Raw genomic sequence first — 26,054 nt, forward strand, 5'->3', positions numbered from 1 at the left:
AATGGTGTGTTTCTTCTTCTTTCAACAATAAAGACTTATAGCTTCGCGACCGTACACCCAATCATCGTGAAATTTTGCACACCTGTTCCGCTTGATGAGAGCTACACTGGGCTAAAAATTCAAGTCGATACGTGCAGTGGTTCAAGAGTTACAAGCTTTTTAAAATTTAACTTCCATTATTTATTGCGGCCAAACCATGTGACTTATCAAAACGTCTCAAGTAACGTTGAAACATACCACCATGAGAAACATTTGTGTAAAGTTTCCACTCGATATCTCTACAAATTATGGAGGTGATTCCATTTCTAGTTTGAGCTTTAAAATGTCATAACTCTGAAACCATGTGTCGGATGAGGTCGTGCTCGCTGACTCTTTTGTTCGTCATGGGTATGCGAATACGCATGCCAAGTTTGGGCTCGATCCGTTCAGCCGTTGCGGAGAAAAAGGGTTTTTTTGTGTTTTTTCACGAAAAACAAGATGGCGTTCGAACCATGTGACGTATGACTTCGAAATTTTTTGAAAACTGAGGTTTTTTTAACGAAGCATCTGGGAAAAAAATGCCATTTTCGGGGGAGAAAATTTTTTGTTTGACGAATTCTAACCTCTTAACGTTAGCATTTTTAATATACTCGATACACATGTCTTTTGTTCCCATTGAAGAGTTCTTTAGAATGAGCCATTCCTCAAATTTTTCCATTGAGCCGTTTCGGAGATACAGAGGGGCAAAGTTGAATTTGTTTTACAAGATGGCGCCCACACCACGTGACCTATGACGTCATAATTAGCATGAAAAAATTATAGGAGCCGACACGATCATTTGCTGAAAATTTCCTGTCAATCCGACCAGCGGTTGCTGAGAACATTAATTATGAAGTTTTCGGAGGTGCAAAATAGGGCAGAAGAATAATAAGAAAAACTCTAGCAGTAATAATAGGTTACTCTCCATTTCATGGAGAGTAAACCTAATTAGAGGTGCATTAGATTGTGAATCAAATGAAGACGGGTGAAACAAACTCCGATTGAACTTTTTTGCAATTGTTTTATGCAAACTTCCGCATCCGGTCGATGGCGGCCTCCATTGCGTGATTTGGTTTTAGAAATATTTTTTCAAATGCTCGAATCTCATTGGTTCCGGTGTTCGGTGATGATTTTCGTTGAAGATAACGAGGTTGGTCTTAACGTATTTTAATTACAAATTAGAGGTGCATTAGATTGTGAATCAAACAAAGACGGGTGAAACAAACTCCTATTGAACTTATTCGCAATTGTTTTATGCATTCAAATGCTCGAATCTCATTGGTTCCGGTGTTTGGTGACGATTTTCGTTGAAGATAACGAGGTTGGTCTTAACGTATTTTAATTACAAATTAGAGGTGCATTAGATTGTGAATCAAACAAAGACGGGTGAAACAAACTCCTATTGAACTTTTTCGCAATTGTTTTATGCATTCAAATGCTCGAATCTCATTGGTTCCGGTGTTTGGTGACGATTTTCGTTGAAGATAACGAGGTTGGTCTTAAAGTATTTTAATTACAAATTAGAGGTGCATCAGATGGTGAATCAAACAAAGATGGGTGAAACAAACTCCTATTGAACTTTTTCGCAATTGTTTTATGCAAACTTCCGCATCCAGTCGATGGCGGCCTCCATTGTGTGATTTGGTTTTCGAAATATTTTTTCAAATGCTCGAATCTCATTGGTTGCGGTATTTTGTGATGCTTTTCGTTGAAGATAACCAGGCCCGTGCGGGCCGAGGTAGGTCTTAAAGTATTTTAATTTTAAATTAGAGGTGTTAAGATTGTGAATCAAACAACGACGGGTGAAACTCCTATTGAACGTTTTTCAATTTGTTATGCATACTTCCGCATCCACAAGATGGCGGCCTCCATTGCGCTTCAGAATTCTCAAGCCAAGGGATACAGCATAATCTGGTTTTCGACATAATACGTACGCGTTTATTGACAACACCGGCTTCGCCGGCTATGATATGGAGCAGAGAAATTAATAATTTTGTCAAAACGTCAAAGGTCAGCATCACATAATATCATCAATTTTCATCTGATTGACCTGGAATTTTAAGAATTTGCATGTTGGGTCACTGAATTGGTTCAACAATCAAAAGCTTGATAGAAACCAATTGGTTTTTTTTTCGATCAAAAGGTAAAATGTCAGCATCACAAAAAGTCATCAATTTTCATCCAATTGACCTGAAATTCAAGAATTTGCATATTGGATCATTGAATTCATTCACCAATCAAAAGCTAGAAGCTGATTGTTTTTTTTGTTTCGATCAAAAAGTCAAAGGTCAAGGTTGCATAAAATCGTAAATTTTCATCTGATTGACCTGAAATTTTAGGAATTTGCATCTTGGGTCAGTAAATGGGTTCACCAATAAAAAGCTAGTAGCTGATTGTTTTTTTTTTTCGATCAATGGGTGATCAAAAATTATATATATATATATATATATATATATATATATATATATATATATATATATATATATATATATATATATATATATATATATATAAATAAATAATTTTGTTAGATTAAAGTGATTGCGATTATCCACTGCTCAGAAAATGGGTAGAGGCTACCAACAAATTTAACTAACCTCGACTCCACCAATATAAAACTCGATGCTATTCATCGAATACTTACCCTGCACAATCAACTTAGTGCGAGCCAACTCTTTTGTTTTTGAAGGTTTTTTTTTATTCAATATGGTTGCCAGACCACGTGAGCGATGACATCATAAATTTATATTCTCTAATATAATTTTTGCATAGATCACGCTCAATAAATTTCAAATTGATCAGAATAAGAGTTGTCACTGTCAAAATATGACATCATAATTATGGCACAAAATGACGTAATCATTAAAAACACTTATTCTCCATTTAGAGTTCTTTACAATGAGCGATGTTTCAATTTTTTCCATGGAGCGGTTTCAGAGATATAGAGGTGCAATATTTTTTGTTTTTTTTCCAAGATGGCGCATTCACCACGTGATATATGACATCATAATAATTATCATTAAAATATTCTACAGCAAGAGGTGCTCCTGTGGTGAAAATTTTGTGTCCATTAGACCAACAATTGCATGGGGGAAATAAATTTATATTCATCCGATGAAGCGTTATACTTGTCGAATTATGATGTCATAAAGAAGGCACCAATGACATCATTAACATATCTTATTCCACATGGGGACTACTTGTCTTCAGTTTTTCAATTTTTTTTGTTTCAATTTTTTCTAAAAATTTCAAATAATTCACCATGTTTAAATTTTTTCCATGGAGCAGTTTCAGAGATATAGAGGTGCGAAGTTTTTCCAAGATGGTGCCCGTACCACGTGATCTATAACATCATATTTATCACTAAAATTTTACTGGAGGACTCTCTCCTATGGTGAAAATTTCGTGTCAATCGGACCAACAGTTGCAGAGAAAAAAAATTCAAACTGATTGGATCAAGCGTTATACTGTCGAATTATGACGTCATAATGAAGGTACCATAAAAACATTGCTTCAAAAAGGGAACCATGATGATTGTCATGGAGCCCGCAAGGCTAACCCTCGTTCTAAGTAGGGAAAATGGCCTTAGAAAGGGCTGTGTGTGCGTGTGATAATGAAGGTACCGATGACATCATCAGTAACATATCTTGATCCTCATGGGGAGTATTTCGGAAAATGAGGCATTATTCAAAAAAAAAAAATTATATTGAGCGATTTCGGAGATATGGAGTGCAACGTTTTTCCAAGATGGCGTCCGTACCACGTGACCTATGACGTCAAAATTATGAATGAAAATTTTTCTGCAGGCAGAGGCACTCCAACTACAGGTGAAGTTGCCAAGAAATGAATTTTTAAAATGCAGACACACATGGACGCACATTACGCATATGAACATACGCATGTATGTCACACATACGCAACCGATTACCTAACCCTGACATTTCATTTTTGGTCCATGACATAGGCTTGAGGAAGTTTGTGGGCCACAAATGAAACATCACCTAATCTGTGTACTGCTATTTCTTCCCTCTTTCAGATTTGCGGAGTAGATCTTTGTAAAAAAAAAAAAAAATTGGTTGGCTATGCTTTTCCTCATTTTCTCAACCATATAATACATGCACACACATGCATGTACACACACACACACACACACACACACACACACACACACCTTTAATTCCTCTTTAATAATGGCTTTTTGTCGATGTGTTTTTCTCTTCACCCCCACTTTATTGAATCAGACCAGCAATCCGCTACACAAGTCGTCATCATCCCTCAAAGCCGAAGGAATTCCAGGAGCAGGAAGAAACAAATCCTGATGCAGAACACACTTGTGATTTGAATTTAAAATCAGATCTTGACCCTCCTCTTAGCCCTGTAATACAAGCAAGTAAAACATCTTCAAATAATGTTGATTTTCTTATGAAGTTTGAAGAAGATGAAAAGCAGAGCTCTAGCTCTGGTCGTTCACTAAATCATGCTTCATCCATCGAATCCTTGCCAACTGCATCAAAAAATGAGCCAACTTATGTCTCATCTCAGCCTTCAACCCAAACATTACTAGAACTCATACCTCAGTCCGATTCTCTTCGACCAGCTTCTTTACGTCCAGTTTCACAATATTGCCCAACACTCATTCCTGTTTCACCGACCCCAACCGTTTCTTCAGATCTCCCTTCTGCCTCTTCATCTATTTCCAAGGTCATACCTGATTCTTTACTTTCTTCACCGCCTTCTACTTTTTGTTATGGCCAGTCTTCATTCTCGACATCTCCTCCTTCTCCATCCCTTTCCGTTGCTAGATCATCTGGCAATATTCCTTTATCTTTATCGTCTCACACAATCACCACCACTTCACCATCCACTTCTTTAGCCCATTCTTTACAATGCTCAAAAGCTGCTCCTTTTCTCACACCAGCTATTCCTCGTCGCCCTCCACTGTCAGTTATCATCTCTCGTTGTACTGGAGAAACTGTGGCGAGCTGTTTGAACAATAATGACATGTAAATGAGAGGGTTTGGTCTGGAGGAATCATGAAGATGGAGCAGGTATTTGTGATTGAAATGTGTTGCTGAAAATATGCACCAGAAAATAAGTCTTTGGGTCTTGTGGTTGCTGAAAAAACCAGTTGAAAACTGAAAAAAAAAACTTGCTGAAAAAAAAAAAAATGCTGAAAATATGATCGGAATGATTTGTTTTTGTTTGTTTAAATATTTGTTTTTTATTTTCAATCATTTCAATTACAATCAAAAGTGCATTCATTATGTTGATTTTATTCAAATTTGATTAGGTTGTTTTTCAAATGTATTATTACCTTCGCAAAAGCGGAAGGTTATGTTTTGATCGCTGTGTATTTATTTGTATGTCTGTGTGTGTGTGTGTGTGTGTATGTTATTCGCATAACTCAAAAAGTATTCAACCGGATTGCATGAAATTTGGTGGGATGATTGGTTATTATACGGGACACATTTGATTAGATTTTGGGAGCAATCGGGTCAAAGGTCAAGGTCACGAAAAGGTCAAAATCGTATTTTTATTTGTCATAACTCGGTCAATTCTTATCCGATTTGCATGAAATCAGCACCAAACTGTTCACTGTTCTGTTCCCTACACTCCCATGCCAAGTACAGAACAGTAGCTGCGGCGAAGGTATGCGCTCTACCGAGTGCCCGTTCTAGTTATTAATGTATTAATGTAATATTAATGTTATAATTTAATTTTATCTTCTTGAGATGAATGTAAATGCTTTGTCTTTTTGGGGACTAAATTACAATTACAATGTTGCTATTTTGATTGGTTTGAGGCAGGGAAGTGCACTCAGCCCACTTATTTTCATTGTGGTGATAGAACTGGATAGCAGGAAGGTCACCATGGAAGACATCCTCAAGAAGCCACTGTATGCAGTCCTTCTGGCGATAGTATCAGAGAGGCAGCAGGAAGGACTGGGGGAGTGGAAGTAGAAGTTTGAGAAGTATGGACCGAAGATGGGGGTGATGGAAGAAAAAAAGAAGATAGTGGTATTGTGGGTCGGATAGTAGAGAGACGAATTGAACATCAAGTGAGAGGGGAAGGAGATAAGGCATGTGCACCTACAGGGTGAGTCATAAGTCCCAGAACACGGTTTTAGCTGCTTATACAAGATGATTTGTTTATACCATGTATTTATCCTTTCTTGTATACTAGGTCGAGGCTCGTGTAAGAGCTAACACATAGAACATATAATAAAGGGAGCAGGAGACAAGAGGGGGAGAGAGAGAGGGAAGCACAACAACAGTAAAGAACAGGGACATCGGAAGATCTGTGGAAGGGAGAGGGTTGGGGCAGAGTACACGGGATAAACAAATGGACACTACGAGGACTTTCAGGAAAGAAATTGTAATTTGAAGGAGGTGGATTTGTGGTGTATTAACGGGGGTAGAAAAGATCAAGGTTTTGGATGGGGGAAGATAAGAGATAGTGGTGGACAGCTGTTTTGAAAACCTGGAGGGAGGAGTAGGATTGAAGGGAGTGTGGGAGTTTATTTCAGAGGCGGGAGAAATGAGGAATGAAAGAGTGAAGGTGAATAGAGAGTCTTGATTTTGGCAGTTTCACCAGAAGAGGGTTGCAGGCAGATTTTGGGCGTCCTGCAGGAATTTTGGGGGACAGAGCACAGACAGAGCTGGTATAGGCCGGAGAGGAGTCGGTGGAAGACAGAAAGACCACCAACCTGCCTGCGGTGAGAGATTGAAAGACCCTCAGAATCAGAAAAAGCACAGGGCCCAGAACACTGCCTTGAGGAACTCCAGCCTGAACAGGGAGGGGAGATGAGAGAATTCCATTTAGGGACACACGTTGACTATGACAGGAGAGGAAGTTTGTGAGCCAAGCGTGGAAATTTCCATGGATACCATAAAAGGAGAGTTTTGTGAGCAGGGCTGGGTGCCAGACTGTATTGAAGGCACGAGATATGTCAAGGGAGACTGTCAGTGTCACCATCTCCAGTTTTTTTTTTTTTTTTTTCAGATAATAGAAATAATACATTAAATTAAACCAAGATGGCAGACACCAGTCCATTTGCAGTGGAAGAGAGGCTGGTAGCAGTAGTGTGGTACTAAGAGAGGAGAAACAGAAAGAAGACGATGAAATAGGTTCAAAAAGACTTCAAGGAGCGTTTTGGGAAGCCAGTGCCATCAAAATGAAAAACGTTCATCTTTGGAGAAACAGACATTTCAGACGAAGTGTACTCGACAGCAAGCGCAGCGGATGATCAAAAATTAGTGATTTGGGAATTCAAAACATTAAAACATCCATTCTCACATATCTGATAAAATCATTAATGAAACGTTCTGCAGAGTTGGGTGTTTCATATTCATCGTTTCATATGAAACCATATAAACCAACTGTCATTTGTGAATTGTCAGATGCAGATCATGAAAACAGGTTGGCACCTTGTGACAGACTGCTGCAGCACTTCAATACAATTCCTAAAATATCAAAGGTTATGTTTAGTGACGAGTGTTCTGTTTCCCTCAGTTCATCTCCATGCAATGGTTACTTTTGAAGTGATGCTAATCCTCATTATGTTGAAGTGCAAGACCATCCACCACATGTTATGGTTTGGCGGCGTTATCTGCCCACCCCCTCATTGGTCCTTACGTTTTTGATGCGTCGGTCAACCAGCAGTCATATCAGCATATGTTGGAGAATTACCTCACACCTGAACTTGAACGACGTGGACTATCCCATGAGATATATTTCCAGCAGGACGGGGCACCTGCGCATCATGCATGTGTAGTACGAAATTACCTCAATCAAATTTTTCCGAACCGTTGGATTGGAAGGTCTTCGCCAACACTTCTGTGGCCACTGCGCAGTCCTGAGATAACACACCTATGACAATGCTCCGTCAGAGTACGTCAAAGCTAAGGTTGCATAACATTGCATGACATCTGTTGATGAACTGAAAGAATGCATTCAGGAAGCATTTGGCACCATAACACATGGTATTTTTCATTGGTTTTCACACCGGACGTGGAGAAAAAATATCTTCTGCCGTGACAACTTCAGACATCACATGGATGCACTCAATGTCTAAGGAGGTATTGTAATTGTTGTATTACTGTCATGTGTTATTACTCCTGGGGCTTATGACTCACCCTGGTAGATGGTATAAAAAAATATTGTATAAGCAGCTAAAACCGTGTCCAGGGATGGAGGAAGACAGTCTTTTGAAGAGAACAGATGTGCTGAAAGAGCAAGGCAGGAGAAAAAGGGGGTAGACTGCAGATGACATAAGAGAGTTATGGGGAGTGGAGAGATGGCTGGTAATAGAAGGCAGTGGAGGAGTGTTATAGAAAGAGCAGAGCAGTAGCTCAGTGCCAGTCAGCCTTACCCCAAATAAAGAGATTGCGATGAGGAACATATTTTGATTGGGATCTTTGTGAAAGGGAGGGGAGAATACTATGAAAGATGTGATGGGCACACACCCACCACTTTGTGATGGACACACCCCTCCCCTGATGGACACGCAGCCCACTTGAGTAATATCTTTTGTATTTCAATTTTTTTTTCAATACATGCAGCTGTTTCAAAAATTGCAGCCAACTCTATTTTGTTTTTCAAAATAAACAGGTTGACAGAGCCCTTTTTTTTTTTATCAGACATATCATTGAATTTTTTTAATGACACGGACTCGTCTGCAATGGAAGAGGAATACTTTTCAAGTTTGGTTTACTCATCCAATTCAAAACGTGCAGTGAGCTTACTTCAGCACTGGGTAAGATTACTCGACCGGTATTACAAATAGAATTAAAATATTTAGTGGGAAAGAGCATATTTGAATGTTTTGTGTGCAGATAAGTGGATGAACTTTTAGCTACCTACTCGTGCCCTCTGCCCCCCCCCCCCCCCAAAACAAACAACGTGTGCAAATAGGTGTCACCAATCACGACTCCTAAAATCCTGGATCCACCCCTGATCTGGTATAACAATTTATGCTTTTATTAAAATAACACAAATCTCACATTACAACCCGCTTCAAGTCAGAATCCTCTATCGAGCACATATATGAGCATACCTCTGAATGAGCATACCTCTGCCAGGCTGAACATGCTTGGAAGCCTCGGTGGTGCACTTTTTTGTTTACACTGTCGCTGATGAATCACCAACAAGTGATGAAACTGGTCTGGCCGTTGACGGACCATGTAGCATTGGGATTCTCATTTATTTGCTACTTGTGAAAGTCTGCAACTGTGGAGGAAACAAGGTAGGATTTGAAGCAGCAAAGGGCTTACCTTGGGTAGCGTTTCTTTGTTGCTTTCTGCAGCTTTATTTCGCTGGAAGAGCATGGGGGGTTATTTATATAAATCCTAGCCATGTGGGGTAATTGATTAGGTGAGAGCTGATGGGTTATTCCTTCCAATTATGTGTGAGAGACATGATTGGGTCTTGTTATTTGTATGTGTGTATGTACACTGTATAGGGTGCTTAAAAAAAAATGTTAACACTTATATGGAACTATCGTTTTTAATAGAAAAGAATGGATAATACACTGGAACAAGATAACAAATGTATGTTAATAGCTTCAAAAAGTCAGAGTCTCCACTTTTTCGCCATCATTGTCAACACATGCCTGGAATTTTCGCCAGGTGGTCTCCAGAACCTGGAGGCACATTTATTGTGGTATTGTTGCAAATATACGAGGTCAGACAATAAACTTCCAGGATTAAAGTAATATAAAATGTTATTGTAAACATACCAATTAGATCAAGAAAAATAAATTATTCGTTTCTCATCTGGCCTTTAAAAAAAATATATAGGAGGGGTGCCTTATTATTTGATATCTTCCAAGATGGCCACCACATGGTGAAGTCTGGCAGACCAGACTAGAATGACCACCAACATACATTCCATATTCCATTAAAAAGGACAGTGGTCATATACTCAATACGTCAACATTTAATGGTGGTCGTTCATGTGCAGCCTGTGGCTGCTGGTAGCACCATTCTCTGGAAGCAGAGCTGTGCGGCTGGTACAGAGTCCCCAGTTACCTGTCTTATGGTACTCATTTTGCCAACCTCAGAAGGATGACAGGCTGAGTCAACCCACCTGGTGTAATTCAACAGAATGACAATACAATGTCACATGCTGGAGGATATGGTATTTATTTATTTGGCATGGGGGTGGTGTACTTTCAATGTAGCTCTCCTTGTTTTCTTTCTTGTCTGTTTGTCCAGGCGATATCTCAGCCATCATATTTATTTTACTATTCTTTTTTAGTTATTTTAATTACACAATTAATCAATCAATTATTGAACACCACTCACTCCCAATTCCATCTCCATGTATTGCCCCATGGAGCTTGGAAGCTGAAATTTGGGCACAATAGTGAGCAAGTGCTTTTGCAAAAACGCGATTTTTTTTGATTAATTAATTGATTAATTACTTATGGCCTTAAATGGCCTTAAAACGATCATTCATTCATTCATTCAATTGATTAATTGCTTGATTATTATCAATTTATTAAGTACTTATTTATTTTCTTTCTCATCTGCGAAATATCTCTGGCACCTTTTGAGCTAGGAAACTGATACCTGGACATGACAGTGACCAAGTGATTTGGCTATAAAGTTTATTTTTGATTTATTGATTAATCAATTAATTATTATATTAATCAATTGATCTAACGATTAATTAATTTTAAAAAGTTAGATTTGGATGGTGGTTTATAGCCAGGGCCCTTAGGGATATTTTGGTTCAAATTCTTCCAAAAGCATCAAATTTGGCGCAGATGTTGCCCATGCCATACTCTTTCGATTTTTGACGGGCGCCAAGGGCGGTATGATCCGGGGACCATACCGGTCCATCCCGCCATGTCACCTGACCTATGACGTCATAATTCGGATATGCATCCAATCACATGGCGTACTATAAGTGGTCAAAGTTCAAAATGAATCGATCGAAAAATGAAGGCAGGGATCCATTTTTAAGGTTTTCATAAAATCCAATATGGCCGCCAGGCCACATGACCTATGACGTCATATTTATGACATGTATACAATCATGTATACATGAACCCGGATCATGATCGCACAAAAATTAAACACAGGGATATGGCATACAGTTCATAAAACATCAAAATCCGTACCTTTGTAATTAGACTGATGAACTGCATATGCCTGAAAATTAGGAAATAGACATGTAAATATTTCCTCTAATTGTCAAAAATAAGGTCAGAGTTCGATTACCCAACCCAGAAACATAAAATGGTGAACCTCGCATAAATCTTTACAAAAAAACTCAAAAACAGACATGTTTGACTCAAAAATGACCTTTAAGATGACCTTGAGGGTTGACCTTGACCTCGAATCATCAAAATAACATCATAATTGGATTCCTCGACCTCGAAAACCCCTGAAAAGTGGTATCATACATGATTCCAACCCTTTTGGTTATGTAACTGATTTTCCTCTAATCCGGGTGGTGGCCATTTAGTATTTCGCCCATATGGGGCCCCCGGGGGGGGGGGGGAGCGCCCGTCTTGTCGCCCGTCAAAAATCGAAAGAGTATGGCATGGGCAACATCTGGGCCAAATTTGGTGCTTTTGGAAGAATTTGAACCAAACGGCCCCAAAATATCCCTAAGGGCCCTGTATGCCTTGACCCAATTAAGAAATAAAAAAATTTACGATTATTATTTCTTTATTTATTTTAATTAATAATCACTTCTCTATTTTCTTTCTCATCTCGGCAATATCTCACGCCATTTTCGAGCTACGAAGCTGATATTTTGACACGGGAGTGACCAAGTGATTTGACTATAAAGAATATTTTTGATTTATTGATTAATGAAACAATCGATGAATTATTTAATTTTTTCGATTAATTACTAAATTCATTAATTTTAAAAAGTTACTGATTCAGGGATGGGAAGGGTGGGGGATAGAGAGGGAGGGGTGGGGAATGGGAGGAGGAGGGAAGGGGAAGAGGAGGAAAATGGAGGGGAGAAGGGAAGGGGTGGGAAGAGGTGGAGCGGTAAAGGAGGGGAGTGGCAGGAGGGGTGGAGGATAGGGAAGGGAAGAGAGGGGGAAGGTATTGGAGGGAGATATGGAGGGAAAGGGAGAGGGAGGGAGGGGATGGAGGATAGGGAAGGGAATGGGAAGGGAAGTGAGAGGGATGGGGAGGGTTAGGGGGAGGGAAGAGGAGGTGGAAGGTGAGGGGAGGGAAATGGAGGCAAGGGGAGGATGAAGGGAGAGGGAGGGAGGGGATGGAGGAGAAGGGAGAGGGAGGGAGGGGAGGGGGAGGGGGGGTTCTTAAAAGCTGTTAATTAAAACACTATACTGTGGCGGTTACCTTATGTGCAGGTAACCGCATGTGGCGGTTACCTTATTTGGGCATAATACACGTGCACGGGTCTGTTAGACTTGTGGTTGTGCGGACGTGACGCACGCGCGGTTGCCGGAGCCACGCCCTCCGAAGAGGGCTTTTGGCTTTATATAAGCGTGCCGACTTCGTTCGAGTTTAGAGTGCTGGATCTTGCTGTTACAATAAACCATCTTCGAACCCTACGAATGGCCTCGTTCTCTCGCCTCCGCGACTCCTAAACTGGTGACCCCGACGTGATCTGAACACGCAACCTTCTGATTAGGAGTTTAGGTATATTAATTGTATTTTTGTTGTTGTTTTAAACATGTGTATTTTTATAGGTATATTAATACAACATGTCAATATAATGAAAGTAGATTGCACAAAAATGTGAATCAATGTGATCTCATGTAATAACAAACTGCATACGTAAAAGCAAAAAAGGAACGCTGTCCACTGTATCGCCATGACTTGCAAAAGAAGCCTGAAGAGCACTCGCCAAGCAGCTTAAGCACTCGGGCAACTGTTGAGATGCCAGGAGTGTCCCACAATCATTGGCGTAGTAATGGTTTGTGGCATTGGTTAAAAATATCGCCTCCTGCAGGCACTGGCATAGTCAGCAATTCCTATTGGGGGGGCCATATGAAAGAGCTGAAGCTTCCCCAGCAGGATCAGCAGCAGAGCCCTGGAACCTGTTCAAAATGAGAATAGATTTAGATATGATTTCCTGAGATGATCAGGCTAATTAACTACAAAGAATCCGGAAGAATTCCTATGTTTCTAAACACACGCCATGAACAGGCCCACAACAACAACAACAACAACAACAGGCATTTTGAGGCCATTTTCACTGCTAGAGCGGGGGTTAGCCTTGCGGTCCCTATGACGATCTTCTCCATTTTGCCCTATTTTCTGCATCTCCCCTTGTTAACCCCCTTGCCCGCATTTCTTCTTCGACCATCTTTAGCCAAGTCTTTCGCGGTCTTCCCCATCCTGTACTTCCTTCTACATTCATTTCCATCACTCTTCTCAACCAGTCACGTTCATCCTTCCTCAACACATGACCAAACCATCTCAACCTGTTTCTCTTCACAGCATCCATCACATGCTCTATTCCCATCATCTTTCGCAATTCATCATTTGTCTTCCTCTCTCTCAATGATACTCCACACATCCACCGAACCATTCGCATTTCCACCCTTTCCAGCCTTCGTTGCTGCTCTACGTTCATTACCCATGTCTCGCTCCCATAAATTATAACACTTCTCACACATGCAGCATACACCTTTCCTTCAGCTTCAACGACACTCCCCTCCTCCTCAGCACGCCACTCAATTCCCGAAACTTCTTCCATGCACATCTCACTCTCGCAACTGTTGCCGAGTCTGATCCACCTTCTCCATTCAGCATGTCTCCGAGGTAGCAAAATGTTTTCACACCTTCCAGCTTCACGCCGTCTCCAAGATCCAACTCAACATTTCCTCCATATGCAGCTCCTTCTGTACACACCTTACACTTGAATGTAGCTGCCACACTGGTTAATGACCCTCTCAAACCACTACATTTTTGATGAACCCACTCAGCGCACATTGTACATTGAATGGAGTTCACTCCGACACCCTTCCTGCACACAGCACATGGCCACTTCCCAGTTCTTTCCACCTCACCACTTGCCATCACCTTCGTTTTCCCGATATTCACCTTCAGACCTTTTGTCTCCATACATTCCTTCCACTTGTTCATCTTCTCCTTCAGTCCATCCATACTTTCTGCAACCAACACCAGATCATCTGCATACAACAACTCCCACGGTAAACCCTCCTTTACGTTCCGAGCCAGCACCTCCATCACAGCTACAAATAGTAGTGGAATTAGTACCGACATGAACAGGTCCAGTCATGTGTGCAAATCACCCTTCTTGCTTTGTGTGGCAAAATCATTCAAAATCTCACCAAAGTTAATTTATGGGCAATATCACTTTATATGGACAAGATTGCCAAGTTGCTGAGCCTTGCTTGACTCATGGTATACCTGAGGTCATTCTTGATCAGCAATATACTAAAGGTATTTTAAACACTCTCACGGTATTATAAACCAATTTCAATGGTTGCTTGTAGACAGGGAAGCATGTAGAATTGTACTAATGTAATCATAAGACTTTAAACAAAAAAAATACCGATTTTTCGGGGGGAATCTATTTTGGGTGACAGGGGGAACTACCTCCCATCCTCCCCCACACACACCCCGTAGACCCCACGGACCCGATTTTTCTAATGCAGTGAACAATCTTTGTTACATAACGGTTGATGAAGGTTGTGATGAAGTTTCATCGAAATCGTGTGTGTCGTTTCGTAAAAGAAAGCAAATACCTATTTTGGGGGCAACCCCTCCATAAAGCCCTTTACACCCAGATTTTTAAATGCCATTAATAAACGTTGGTACATCACCGAGATAACAGTTTTAAGCTGGATCCAGATTCAAACCCAAACTACACAGCTTGGAGGCAAGTGTACATACCTCAAGGACATCCTTCCAATCCAACACACTTGCTGAGGCCTCTCACCAAGTTTATCCTTTTTGTACAGACACTTGGACCGCGAGCAACACTTTCTCTTTTTTCCCCTCACACGCCTGTCCACGTCGTACATCATATATCATATCATTGCGTTTCTCGTGTGTACACGCGAGCTGGGCTTGAGGAAACTCCACACGTGAAAGAGTGAAAAAAATTAAGAAAGAACACTTTTTATAATTATCCTCGGATGAATGCACAAATTATAAACAGGGTGAATTTATAGGAAAATGGAGATTCAAATCCAAGACGTCTCAAGGAAAAGACCAGAGGAAGACAAGGAAGTTAAAGAACTCACTTAACACGTGATCCTGGTCGTCGCGGATTGGGTCATACATCGTGAGATATCGAGATTTGATCGACGTAATTACAAAATAGACCAAAGGTAAGCCTGTTGGCATAAATAATCTTCGAAACACACCCAACCACCCAGTTTTCATTCATGCAATCCCTTGGAGGTTGTTGAGTATGCAAGCAAAGTTTGGGGCTGCTAGGTTTCATGGTTTTGGAGTTATGGCGGAGACACACAGACACAATGACATTTATTATTTATATATATTTAAATTGATATATGTGGGAAAATTACATGCCCAGACAAGGAATCGAATCCAGGTCCTCTGGAAAACCGTACCAGTGCTTTGCCATCTGCGCGATCTGAGCTATCTGGGTGACCCTGACTGAGCATACAATTTTTCCAACACATATGATTGCCTCTCTCTTTCTGTCAATGCTTCCAGGGCACTCGCTGCCAAACATAGGAGCACCAATAGCCTGAACACGGGATGGTCTTCCTCCAATGGGGGGACAAATCCATGTCCTCTATTATAAACACCAATGGGGGTGTAGTGAGGCAGGTCTGGGCATGTAATTCTAAGCATGTAATTTTCCCAAATATATCAATTTAATTATTTATAATCCTATTCATTAATCGAATCTAGTGTATTAATATATATATACACAAATAATTAAGTTAAGCACCCCCCCCGTTTTTTTACAACCTCGCACATTACAAGTTTGTTGTCGTCAAAACAGTGTAATATACCCATGATATTGCTATATTTTCTGGAGAAGTGATATTATGGTCACATAAAAACATAACAATCATGCCGTTTTCAATATTTTATTCTGAATAATTTAAGGTGAAATTTTTTGGGAATTTTAGGCATATTTTCACCTCAATTTAAGTATGGAGCTATAGGTCCATCACGGACAGTGTGGATGACGTTTATGTTTTCTAACGTACAGTCATTGTTCTGAGAAGACCTCTAGCGATCTTTGCGTCAATAACGTGTGTAGGACCCACGTGATCGGATCACTGACTCAACCAATCACTTTTTTTCACTTTGATCACTCAATTTCATCAATGGATAATTGCTAATGTCATACCAATCATTATTTGATCTCACATACCTTAGAATATATGCCAATGTATACATATACACAAAGAATATATATTAGGGGGTGCTTACCTTAATTCGTTGTGTAGGGGTGCTTAACTTAATTCTTTGTGTCTATATATATATATATATATATATATATATATATATATATATATGTATATATATTATATGTATATATATTATATATATATATATATATATATATATATATATATATATATATATATATATATATATATTGTTGCGGTCCGCGGATTAGGATGTTTTTTTTTTTTTACCGAGCGGAGGTATAACCGCGGCCGAACAGTTGTTCCCCGACTAAACCCGATTTACCCAAACGTTGGCCGTATCGCGCCACCGCTATTCAATCGGGAAAAGACTAAGACGACACGGATGTGAAGAAAAGGAAGACGAAGGCAAAGAAAGGTTTGAAATACGATTACTATTTATTACTATTTACAGGCTCAAAGTAACCAAGGAGAAGGAAAGATAATAAAATAATATACAGAAGCTTTTAGAGACACAGGGAAAATACGAGCTTATACAGACTTAATTATCTACCCAGGACAGAACAAACAAAGACGACTCACACGGGGAATGATGATAAGAATTGGCTGGAAGGAGGTGTGTGGCTGGAGGGGGAGGACGGCACGGAACTGGCTGGAGCTTGATCCCGCACGGGACGTCGGGCTGGACCTCGACGGCCGCTGATGCCACCGAGCCTGTCGTGTGCGCAGGATCACGGGTCGAAGCTGCTTGGTGGAGACGACGCGCTGGTGGGGGGTCTGGCGTGACGGGTTCTCTCCTCTCTCTTTCTTGGTCCAACCACTCTTTCTCCACCGACAACTCAACGCAACCACTCAACGCCCCTGACGACCAACTCAGCTCTTGTCATGGACCTCTCTACGCGCTCAGCTCAGCCTTTTAGCTCATCTCTTGGACTCATCCCTTGTCTCCCTTTTCATAAAAGCTCATCTCGTAAAAGCTCATCTGCTGACGACCCAGCTCTTTGCTTTGCACCTCACCTCGCAGCTCAGCTCAGCCTTTCAGCTCATCTCTTGGACTCATCTCTTGTCTCAGTAAAAGCGCATCTGCTTGGGGGACACCCCCGCGGCGGGTTATATAGGCCCCGCCCCTCAACCTTTGCGAACCTCCACCAAACGCTCTTCCTCCGCCCTCTCAAACAAAACCCCTCCTGCTCATTGGTTGTTCTGGGCTGGCTCACTCCTCCCCTCTATGACGAGGTGGAGACACGCCTTTCTTCCCCAACCCTGCCTCATGGCCAATGGTGGTTGAAGAAAACCACCCAAAATGCAGTTGGCCATTGAAATGAAATGAAAGGGGATCTACTCTTATTTCACTCGGTGCAATGGAGTATTTAAATTAATGGGAGACACAGCCTTACCCTAAGACACATAATAAGATATAAGCTACTGAACAAGGGTTTTATCGTGTCCTGCAATGTGGTGTTTATGGAATAACTACCGAGACGCCCTTTGACCTTTACACTACGGAGGTATTTACAAGGATCATGACATTTACAAAGGGTGATCTTTACAACAATTTACACTACAACAACAAAAAAAAAAAACCATTCTCATATCCACAACACTGCACCCTCCTCCTCTTAGGCACGGCCTGGGCCTACAACTTAAATTTAGTGTGACACGTAGGTGTAGTTCCCTCTACTTTTAACCTGACCCTGAGTGCGACAGTTTTAAAACATAAATAAATGTGTCCCGCTGCTCCATTGCACCCTGCCCAACAGACTTACGCCCACAGTTAACCAAATTGCGGAATGGTCTTCAAACTATACACTGATGGTGGGGAGCATTATTTACAATTGACGCTACTTTTATTTACAAAACTAACCCAGGACCTGTGATCGTTCTTTCTGGGGGGGAGACAGTCTGCTCTGCATCAATGCACCATGAAAGCACCCAAAACGCACCAAAACACCCTCAAGCACCCATCGGTGCAGTCACCACAGTTCATCAAAATAAAAACAACAACCCCTAACCCTGCAGGTGATCTCTTGCTCTTCGGCTCCCTCTGCTGGCTATTATTATTTCTTCCAGTTGTTGTCATTTTCCTTTGCTGGCGGCCTATTTGTATTAAAACTTGCACCCAACGTGTCCCTTTTATTTATTTATGGCCCACCAGGCTACTGTGGTTCACCTGTGGGGCATCGGTGCCCTGTGGCCAAGGTCCGCCAGCAAGATTTCGGGCCCTCATGGCCGGTTCCAGCAGAGGGGCCATGCCCCAACCCATGGGGTCCATAAGTGGTGCTCGGCCACAGACATGTGGTCCATCATGTGGTGCATCGATGCAGACAGCTGGTTCTGAGAGTTCCGGGCGCACAATGGCCGACTCACGCACGCTCCCCTCGGTGCCCAATGGCGCACAGGTCATGTGGGAGACAAAAGGGGGAAGACAAATGAGCGAGGGGTAAGGTCACAAGGGTACACATCAATAAGGCAATGCAAGGCGAAATGCGTACGGAGAGCGAAATGAGAAAGCTCGTCCCTACCGTACGTCACCCCCCCTGTCACCTACACTACCCTTGCCCTTACCCCATATTTACAAAATCTACACATTTACAAATTTGTCGCTACTGTCACGTCTCCCCATATTTCCCTTATACCAAATTCGTCTCCACAATCCTTCTACTTCAAAATTTGCCATCACCCAATTCATCATCAATCCTCATAAGGAGGAAGAGATGGAACACCAAGCACAATGTCACACCCACGTCATGATGCGTCTCACAATCCAAAATATTTGCACATAAAAAATAATCAAACATGGCATGGTGTGGAGTACCTGTCACCTCAGGTGAGTGGATGTAGATGGTGCGAGGAGACTTCAATCCTAACTATCTTCTAAATGACTTTAACACACTTTACACTACCCGGGGTCTTTCCCTGCCAATCCATTGGCCAACTTACACTATGGGTTCTAAAAACCAATTCCCATTGCCCAAACTGTGGTGCTTCTCAATTTGGGGTCTCACTCCCCCGATTCATCTCCCGGTGCCCTTGCACAATTTCTGGGCTGTGACGTGTAGCTCTCCCAGCAGGTCTACCCACCTGCACACCGCCACCACTGTAGTTGCCACCCGAGCTTACCTGCTCCTTACCTAACCTATCTAACTGGGGAAGGCCCCTCCTGGCTCTGTCACCCCTTGGTGCCCTCTGGCACTGGGCTACACGGGTCCGTCCTCCGGATCCTCAGGCCCCATCCACAACTACCGGCTCCCAGAGCCCACCTGCGGCCTCACCTGGCCGACATCCTCACAGTGGTGGAGTGCCCAAACCAACTACACACACTAACAGGCTACACGCCCAGCCATTTCCACAACACTAATGCACCCATCCAAACATCATTCTTTCACCCGCACCACAGATGCCAATATCCAACCACAATTTACCTGTACCCTCTACCTAACACTTACACTACCCGCCCCGGGTATTCGTGATGGGGGTCCATCCTTCCCCCATTCACACCTTCGCACCATCCACTCCACTCCACGACCATCCATTCCAATACTCCATTTATTCCACACTCCACGTCTTCCACCCAACCATTTATTCCATACACCTGTTGGTGCACACCTGTGCACTCACACCTGGTGCCACCTGCACCCTCCTTCTCCCTGGACCATTTGGTCAATACAACACACATCACCATCACTCCCTCATACACTGCTCCATCCACCTGTTCAGTTGCACACCTGTGCAATCACACCTGTTCAATCACACCTGTTCAATCCTCAAACACACGGCATCATCTCATCTACCTGTTGCCCTGCTAACTTAGTGCTCCCTGTCTTCCCTTTAAACTAAGCACATACCACGTCATTATCATCCACACTACCCTCTCTATGTCCCCAGCTCCCTGTCCAATGTAGCTACCTAACCTTACCGTTACCTAAGGTCATCTCTCTAGATCCCTACACACGATATATCCTAACCCTCCCGGGCTAGTTTTCACTGCCATAAACCCCATAAACTAGTGCTCCTTTGCCCCCCGTGTGAGGGATGGTGGATTGGCCATCCCATCACATGGGGCATCTCTTACTATAAATTTTGCTTACCAAATTCCAACCAATCAAAAATTTCCAATCACTCTACCAATCCTATTCACTTTTCTAAATTTTGTATCAAATCACTATCACTATCACTATCACCATCATCACAGTCCGCTATATCCTAGCCTCGGTGCGTCATGACATCATTAAACTCGGCTTTGTAAAGCCGAGCAATGAATTCGGGTGGTTTGGTCGCCTGCAGGTTGAATCCGTCCGGCTTTCGGTTCAAGGGAGGTGGTTTGGTCGGGCCGAGATTCCATGCACCATCTCGGCGCGGCACCTTGCGGTCCCGGGCCCGATGGCTCAATCTCCCTCGGTCGGAACCCCGTCCCCACGAGGGGGCACCGGGTCCGCTTCCTCCCACTCGCCCTTGAACCGTACCGGTCGCCTCGCTCGCCAAGGCCCGGACTCGACCGTGCAGGGCGGGGCCAAGCCCGAATCGGCAACGACGCTTCGAAGAGAAGCGACGCAGCATCGATCCTCGCCGGGCCTCGCATCCAACAAAGCACACCGCGCCCCGAGTGCTCGCATCGGCTATCCGTCGCCCTAACCGCTAACCCGGTTACCGTCGATGCTTCACCTGCATGCTCACACGCATACGCTACCCCTTTCACCCTCACCAAACCCAGCGTTCCAACGCCGTCCGTACATTCCACCAACGTACTCCCTGTTACACACCACACCTCTCGCGCACACTCGCTGTTCGCACACTCCCTTAACACACCTCGTGCACCGTCTTGCGCACTCTCCGTTGGTACGTACTCCGTACCACTCACCATGGGCGTGCACTCTGGCATCCACCCACTAACGCGCTCACATGGGCTCTCCCACACCCGCGCTACCACCAACTCAGGTGTGCTTCCTCACACACCCTCAACCATTCCAAGCGTGCATTCTCGCACCCGCTCCACCACCAACTCACTCCTCGTGTCACACTCCGTACACCCCGACGTGCATTCTCGCTCGCACTCGGTTTCACTCCCACACTTTATAACACACCCACTCGCCGACGCACACTTTTTCCTCACACGCGTGCCATTTTTACTCACACGGGACCCTTCACCAACGCCCGGGTGCTTCCTTGATCCCAATCGCGCGACAATTCTCTTGTCGTTAAACATCCTCCTGCAAAATCTACCCGCACAATATACAGCATGACTCACCTGGGGGATTCCCTTCTCCACGCGCACCTGCAAACTCTTTATTTGGTTAGTGAGCACATCCTCATGATTTGAGCAGGGACTTTGTACATATTCCATCTTTTCCTCCCGCCGCGAGTGGTTTTCTAAGTCCCCGGTCTCTTTAATTTCAATGCCCACTTCCACTTTTTCTTTACTCGCCTCGACGACCGTTGGCTTTAATAAAATTCCCTCTACCTCATCGGTCGCCGGCTTTTCCAAACCCCGTGTCGCGATTTCTACCCCCGTCATTGTACCCGTGCTTTCCTCCGCTTCGCTCAACCAGCGCTTCTCGACCCGCGTTACCTCGTCGTGCACCCCTGGGACCCTTTCGCCCAACTTGCGGTCTCTGTCCCTCTGCTCCCTTTCCTCCCTATCGGCCCTCATTCCGTTTATCATTTTGTCCATAAGGGCCCCCATTTGCAGGAAAAAAAGGTTCGAATCCACCAGCGGCGCTGCTACGGTCGCAGGCGCGGTCGCCGTGGCCCTGTGCGAGGCGCCATTTTGCGCGCCCGTAACCTCGTGCGCGAGAGCGCCATTTTGTGCGCCTGATACCCCCTCAACCATATTGCCAATGTTCTCCTCCTCTCTTTCATCCACATACATTTCCCCGAGGTCCTGGGTCGATTCTACCCCGTCTATCTTTCCCACCGGCATCCCATCGCCTTGACCAGCCATGGCGCGATTTCAAAATTCGGGTTTTTCTTTAAAAACAAAACAATTTCCAGCAGCTTGTAATTTTGAGCGCGTTAAGTGCGCTTCGGGTCCGATCCCACACTTCTGACACCAATTTGTTGCGGTCCGCGGATTAGGATGTTATTTTTTTTTACCGAGCGGAGGTATAACCGCGGCCGAACAGTTGTTCCCCGACTAAACCCGATTTACCCAAACGTTGGCCGTATCGCGCCACCGCTATTCAATCGGGAAAAGACTAAGACGACACGGATGTGAAGAAAAGGAAGACGAAGACAAAGAAAGGTTTGAAATACGATTACTATTTATTACTATTTACAGGCTCAAAGTAACCAAGGAGAAGGAAAGATAATAAAATAATATACAGAAGCTTTTAGAGACACAGGGAAAATACTAGCTTATACAGACTTAATTATCTACCCAGGACAGAACAAACAAAGACGACTCACACGGGGAATGATGATAGGAATTGGCTGGAAGGAGGTGTGTGGCTGGAGGGGGAGGACGGCACGGAGCTGGCTGGAGCTTGATCCCGCACAGGACGTCGGGCTGGACCTCGACGGCCGCTGATGCCACCGAGCCTGTCGTGTGCGCGGGATCACGGGTCGGAGCTGCTTGGTGGAGCCGACGCGCTGGTGGGGGGTCTGGCATGACGGGTTCTCTCCTCTCTCTTTCTTGGTCCAACCACTCTTTCTCCACCGACAACTCAACGCAACCACTCAACGCCCCTGACGACCAACTCAGCTCTTGTCATGGACCTCTCTACTCGCTCAGCTCAGCCTTTTAGCTCATCTCTTGGACTCATCTCTTGTCTCCCTTTTCATAAAAGCTCATCTCGTAAAAGCTCATCTGCTGACGACCCAGCTCTTTGCTTTGCACCTCACCTCGCAGCTCAGCTCAGCCTTTCAGCTCATCTCTTGGACTCATCTCTTGTCTCAGTAAAAGCGCATCTGCTTGGGGGACACCCCCGCGGCGGGTTATATAGGCCCCGCCCCTCAACCTTTGCGAACCTCCCCCAAACGCTCTTCCTCCGCCCTCTCAAACCAAACCCCTCGTGCTCGGTTGGTTGTTCGGGGCTGGCTCACTCCTCCCCTCTATGACGAGGTGGAGACACGCCTTTCTTCCCCAACCCTGCCTCGTGGCCAATGGTGGTTGAAGAATACCACCCAAAATGCAGTTGGCCATTGAAATGAAATGAAGGGGGATCTACTCTTATTTCACTCGGTGCAATGGAGTATTTAAATTAATGGGAGACACAGCCTTACCCTAAGACACATAATAAGATATAAGCTACTGAACAAGGGTTTTATCGTGTCCTGCAATGTGGTGTTTATGGAATAACTACCGAGACGCCCTTTGACCTTTACACTACGGAGGTATTTACAAGGATCATGACATTTACAAAGGGTGATCTTTACAACAATTTACACTACAACAACAAAAAAAAACAAACCATTCTCATATCCACAACAATATATATATAAATATATATATATATATATATATATATATATATATATATATATATAATTATATATAATTATATATATATATATTGTTGCGGTTCTGTTGCGGTACATATATGATCAATAAAGGTTAAAGGTTTGCCCCCATAGTTAGTCCACATGCAACACGTAGGCCACCTTAGAACATTAGTGATGTCATAGTATATGTGAGATAAGGCCATTTCCAATAGTGATACCTGCGTTGTGTAACGGAAGCAATAAGAGTAGGTCCCATTCATTTTGCGGCCCACCCTCCAAATCTACCTCGTTGGGCAGCATCCAGTCTGCGCCCCATTGTTGCTATTGCCCCTCGCATTGGGATGCTCAAACCAGCCAAATGCCACGAGGAAGGCCTGGAAAAGGGGCGGAGTGCGAGGTCGGGGTGTGGCCACGTCAAGCAGCACGTCAAGGGCGGAGCCGGTAAGAGCCAAAACAACCAACCAGGGCTCGGGTGGAATGACGTGAGGGGCGTGGTCAGAGCACGGCTGGCACATTCGAGAGGGTTCGCTGGGCGGCGCTATATAACCGCACTCCCAAAGCCCTTCCAGAGGTCTTATGAGCAAAGGGATGATAAGTGAGGACTTATGCGCTTGATCAAGAGGACTGATGATCGAGGGGCTTTGTAACAGGACTATTGCGTTTTATCAAGAGGGCTGGAGGATATACGTGCTTTGCAAAAGGACTCGAGAGGACTGATACGCGCTTTACCAAAAAGGACGATTGGGAGAGGCGCTGTGCCATTTGAACTGTTGGAGCGCATACAGCGCTGGTTCGTTTATTACATATGCGGCTGAGCCGCAAAGTAACCGCCAGCCTAGCCCACCTTTCCCCCGATAATTGTCCGGTCCGCGTCAACAACACGCAGGGAGCGCCTGCCGTCTGTCCTGCCATCTTCTTCACGGCAAGTCGGGGGCCCGGAGAACGAGCTGTGGACATCATCCTGGACCATCAACCCTGACCATCTACATCCCCGTGTGAGTGTGTCTGTGTGTGTGGGCCCGTTTGTCCTGGGATAAGTTAAGATTGTAATAAGGCTGCACTGTGTCTTCTGCTTCTTCTTCTTCATTGTACAAAGTGTTAATAAACCAATCTGTTCTTCCTTTCTTCTTAATCCGACCGTATTAGTGATTTCTTCCATTGGGTAAACGTGGCACGATTACAACCGCTCAGATCGGGTTTAGTACCTGTTAACGGCCCGGATCGCGGCTTGCTGTCGCTCGGCATTTCCACTAAAACCGTGGTTTGGGTGGGGTTATTTCCTTGCTTCCCGGGAGGCGTTGGTACTTAGGTAATAGGAATAATTCGGCCTACCACCCTATTCAACGCTGACCAGAAGGAACGTCATAGCCCCGGATCACGTCGGCTAGATAAAAGACAAGGGGATTAATCCCCCCTTGGTAAGGGGAAGGCCGACGTTGAGATCTGCAACAATATATATATTGTAACGGATTTGAGAATCCTGTATAATTGTTGTAAATATCACCCTCTGTAAATCTAGTGAATCTGTGTGAATACCCCCATAATGGTAAAGGTCAAAGGTCGTCCCCTTAGTTAATATATCGCATACACCTAGCCAATCTTAGAACCTCTAAATAGTTATTCCCTTATTCTATGTTAGTTAAAGGCTGTGTCTTCCATTAGTTGACACTCCATTGCACCGAATCAAATAAGAATAGCTCCCCTTCAATAATTACATTTCCCAGCCAAACTCTCCCTCTCTGGTAAAGCAGCTTCACAAGCGTGGGTGCACGCCCTCTCATTTCGCTGCTATGGTGAATATGTGCTCCGTGCTCTGTTTGAACAGGAGGGGCGGGGTCGCCGGGAAGAGGCAAGCCCAGGGCGCGCCACGAGGGGCGGGGCTGTTCAGCCCCATGCCCAAATAAGGAAACAAGCCCATGGCATTGCCATATAAGGTCACGAAACAGAGCACGGGGGAGGGCGGTACCGAAACCGACGAGGGCGTGTCACACCCGCGCTGGAGGTATGAGATATGCGTGCGAAGATCGCGCAATAAAGATTTGAGGGAGAGAGATGCGTCAGACGATTGAGAGAGGACCGGAGCAGATGACAAAAAGAGCCCGAGGCATGTCAAGGAAAGAACGAGCCCTGTCGTGTGGAACGACCAAGATACATGTGCTGCCGCCGCCCTGCTCACTCCCAGCCCGGAAAGGACCTGCTTGCTGTGCGCCCTGCTCACCCTTCCAGGCTTTGTGGTCCCACCTGAACCTTCTGATCCCTCCAGCCAATCCACTCTGCA

The 26,054-nt window shown here is 44.0% G+C and overlaps 1 protein-coding gene across 3 annotated transcripts in view; it reads left to right on the top strand.

The window, feature by feature from the left end:
* LOC137412911 (neutrophil cytosolic factor 1) overlaps window positions 1–5,275 on the top strand; it is a 66,345-nt gene extending 61,070 nt beyond the window's left edge. Inside the window, exon 11 of one of the 3 annotated variants that reach the window (XM_068098253.2) lies at window positions 4,260–5,275. In XM_068098253.2, coding sequence (XP_067954354.2) covers window positions 4,260–5,025 — 766 coding nt within the window. In that variant the 3' untranslated portion in view covers window positions 5,026–5,275. The remainder of the gene's footprint in view (window positions 1–4,259) is intronic. The other 2 variants (XM_068098261.2, XM_078769848.1) reach the window with 2 other exon arrangements.
* Window positions 5,276–26,054: the final 20,779 nt, after the last annotated feature.

The sequence above is a fragment of the Myxine glutinosa genome, chromosome 1, assembly GCF_964187855.1.
Source record: "Myxine glutinosa chromosome 1, kmMyxGlut1.1, whole genome shotgun sequence".
NCBI lineage: Eukaryota > Metazoa > Chordata > Myxini > Myxiniformes > Myxinidae > Myxine > Myxine glutinosa.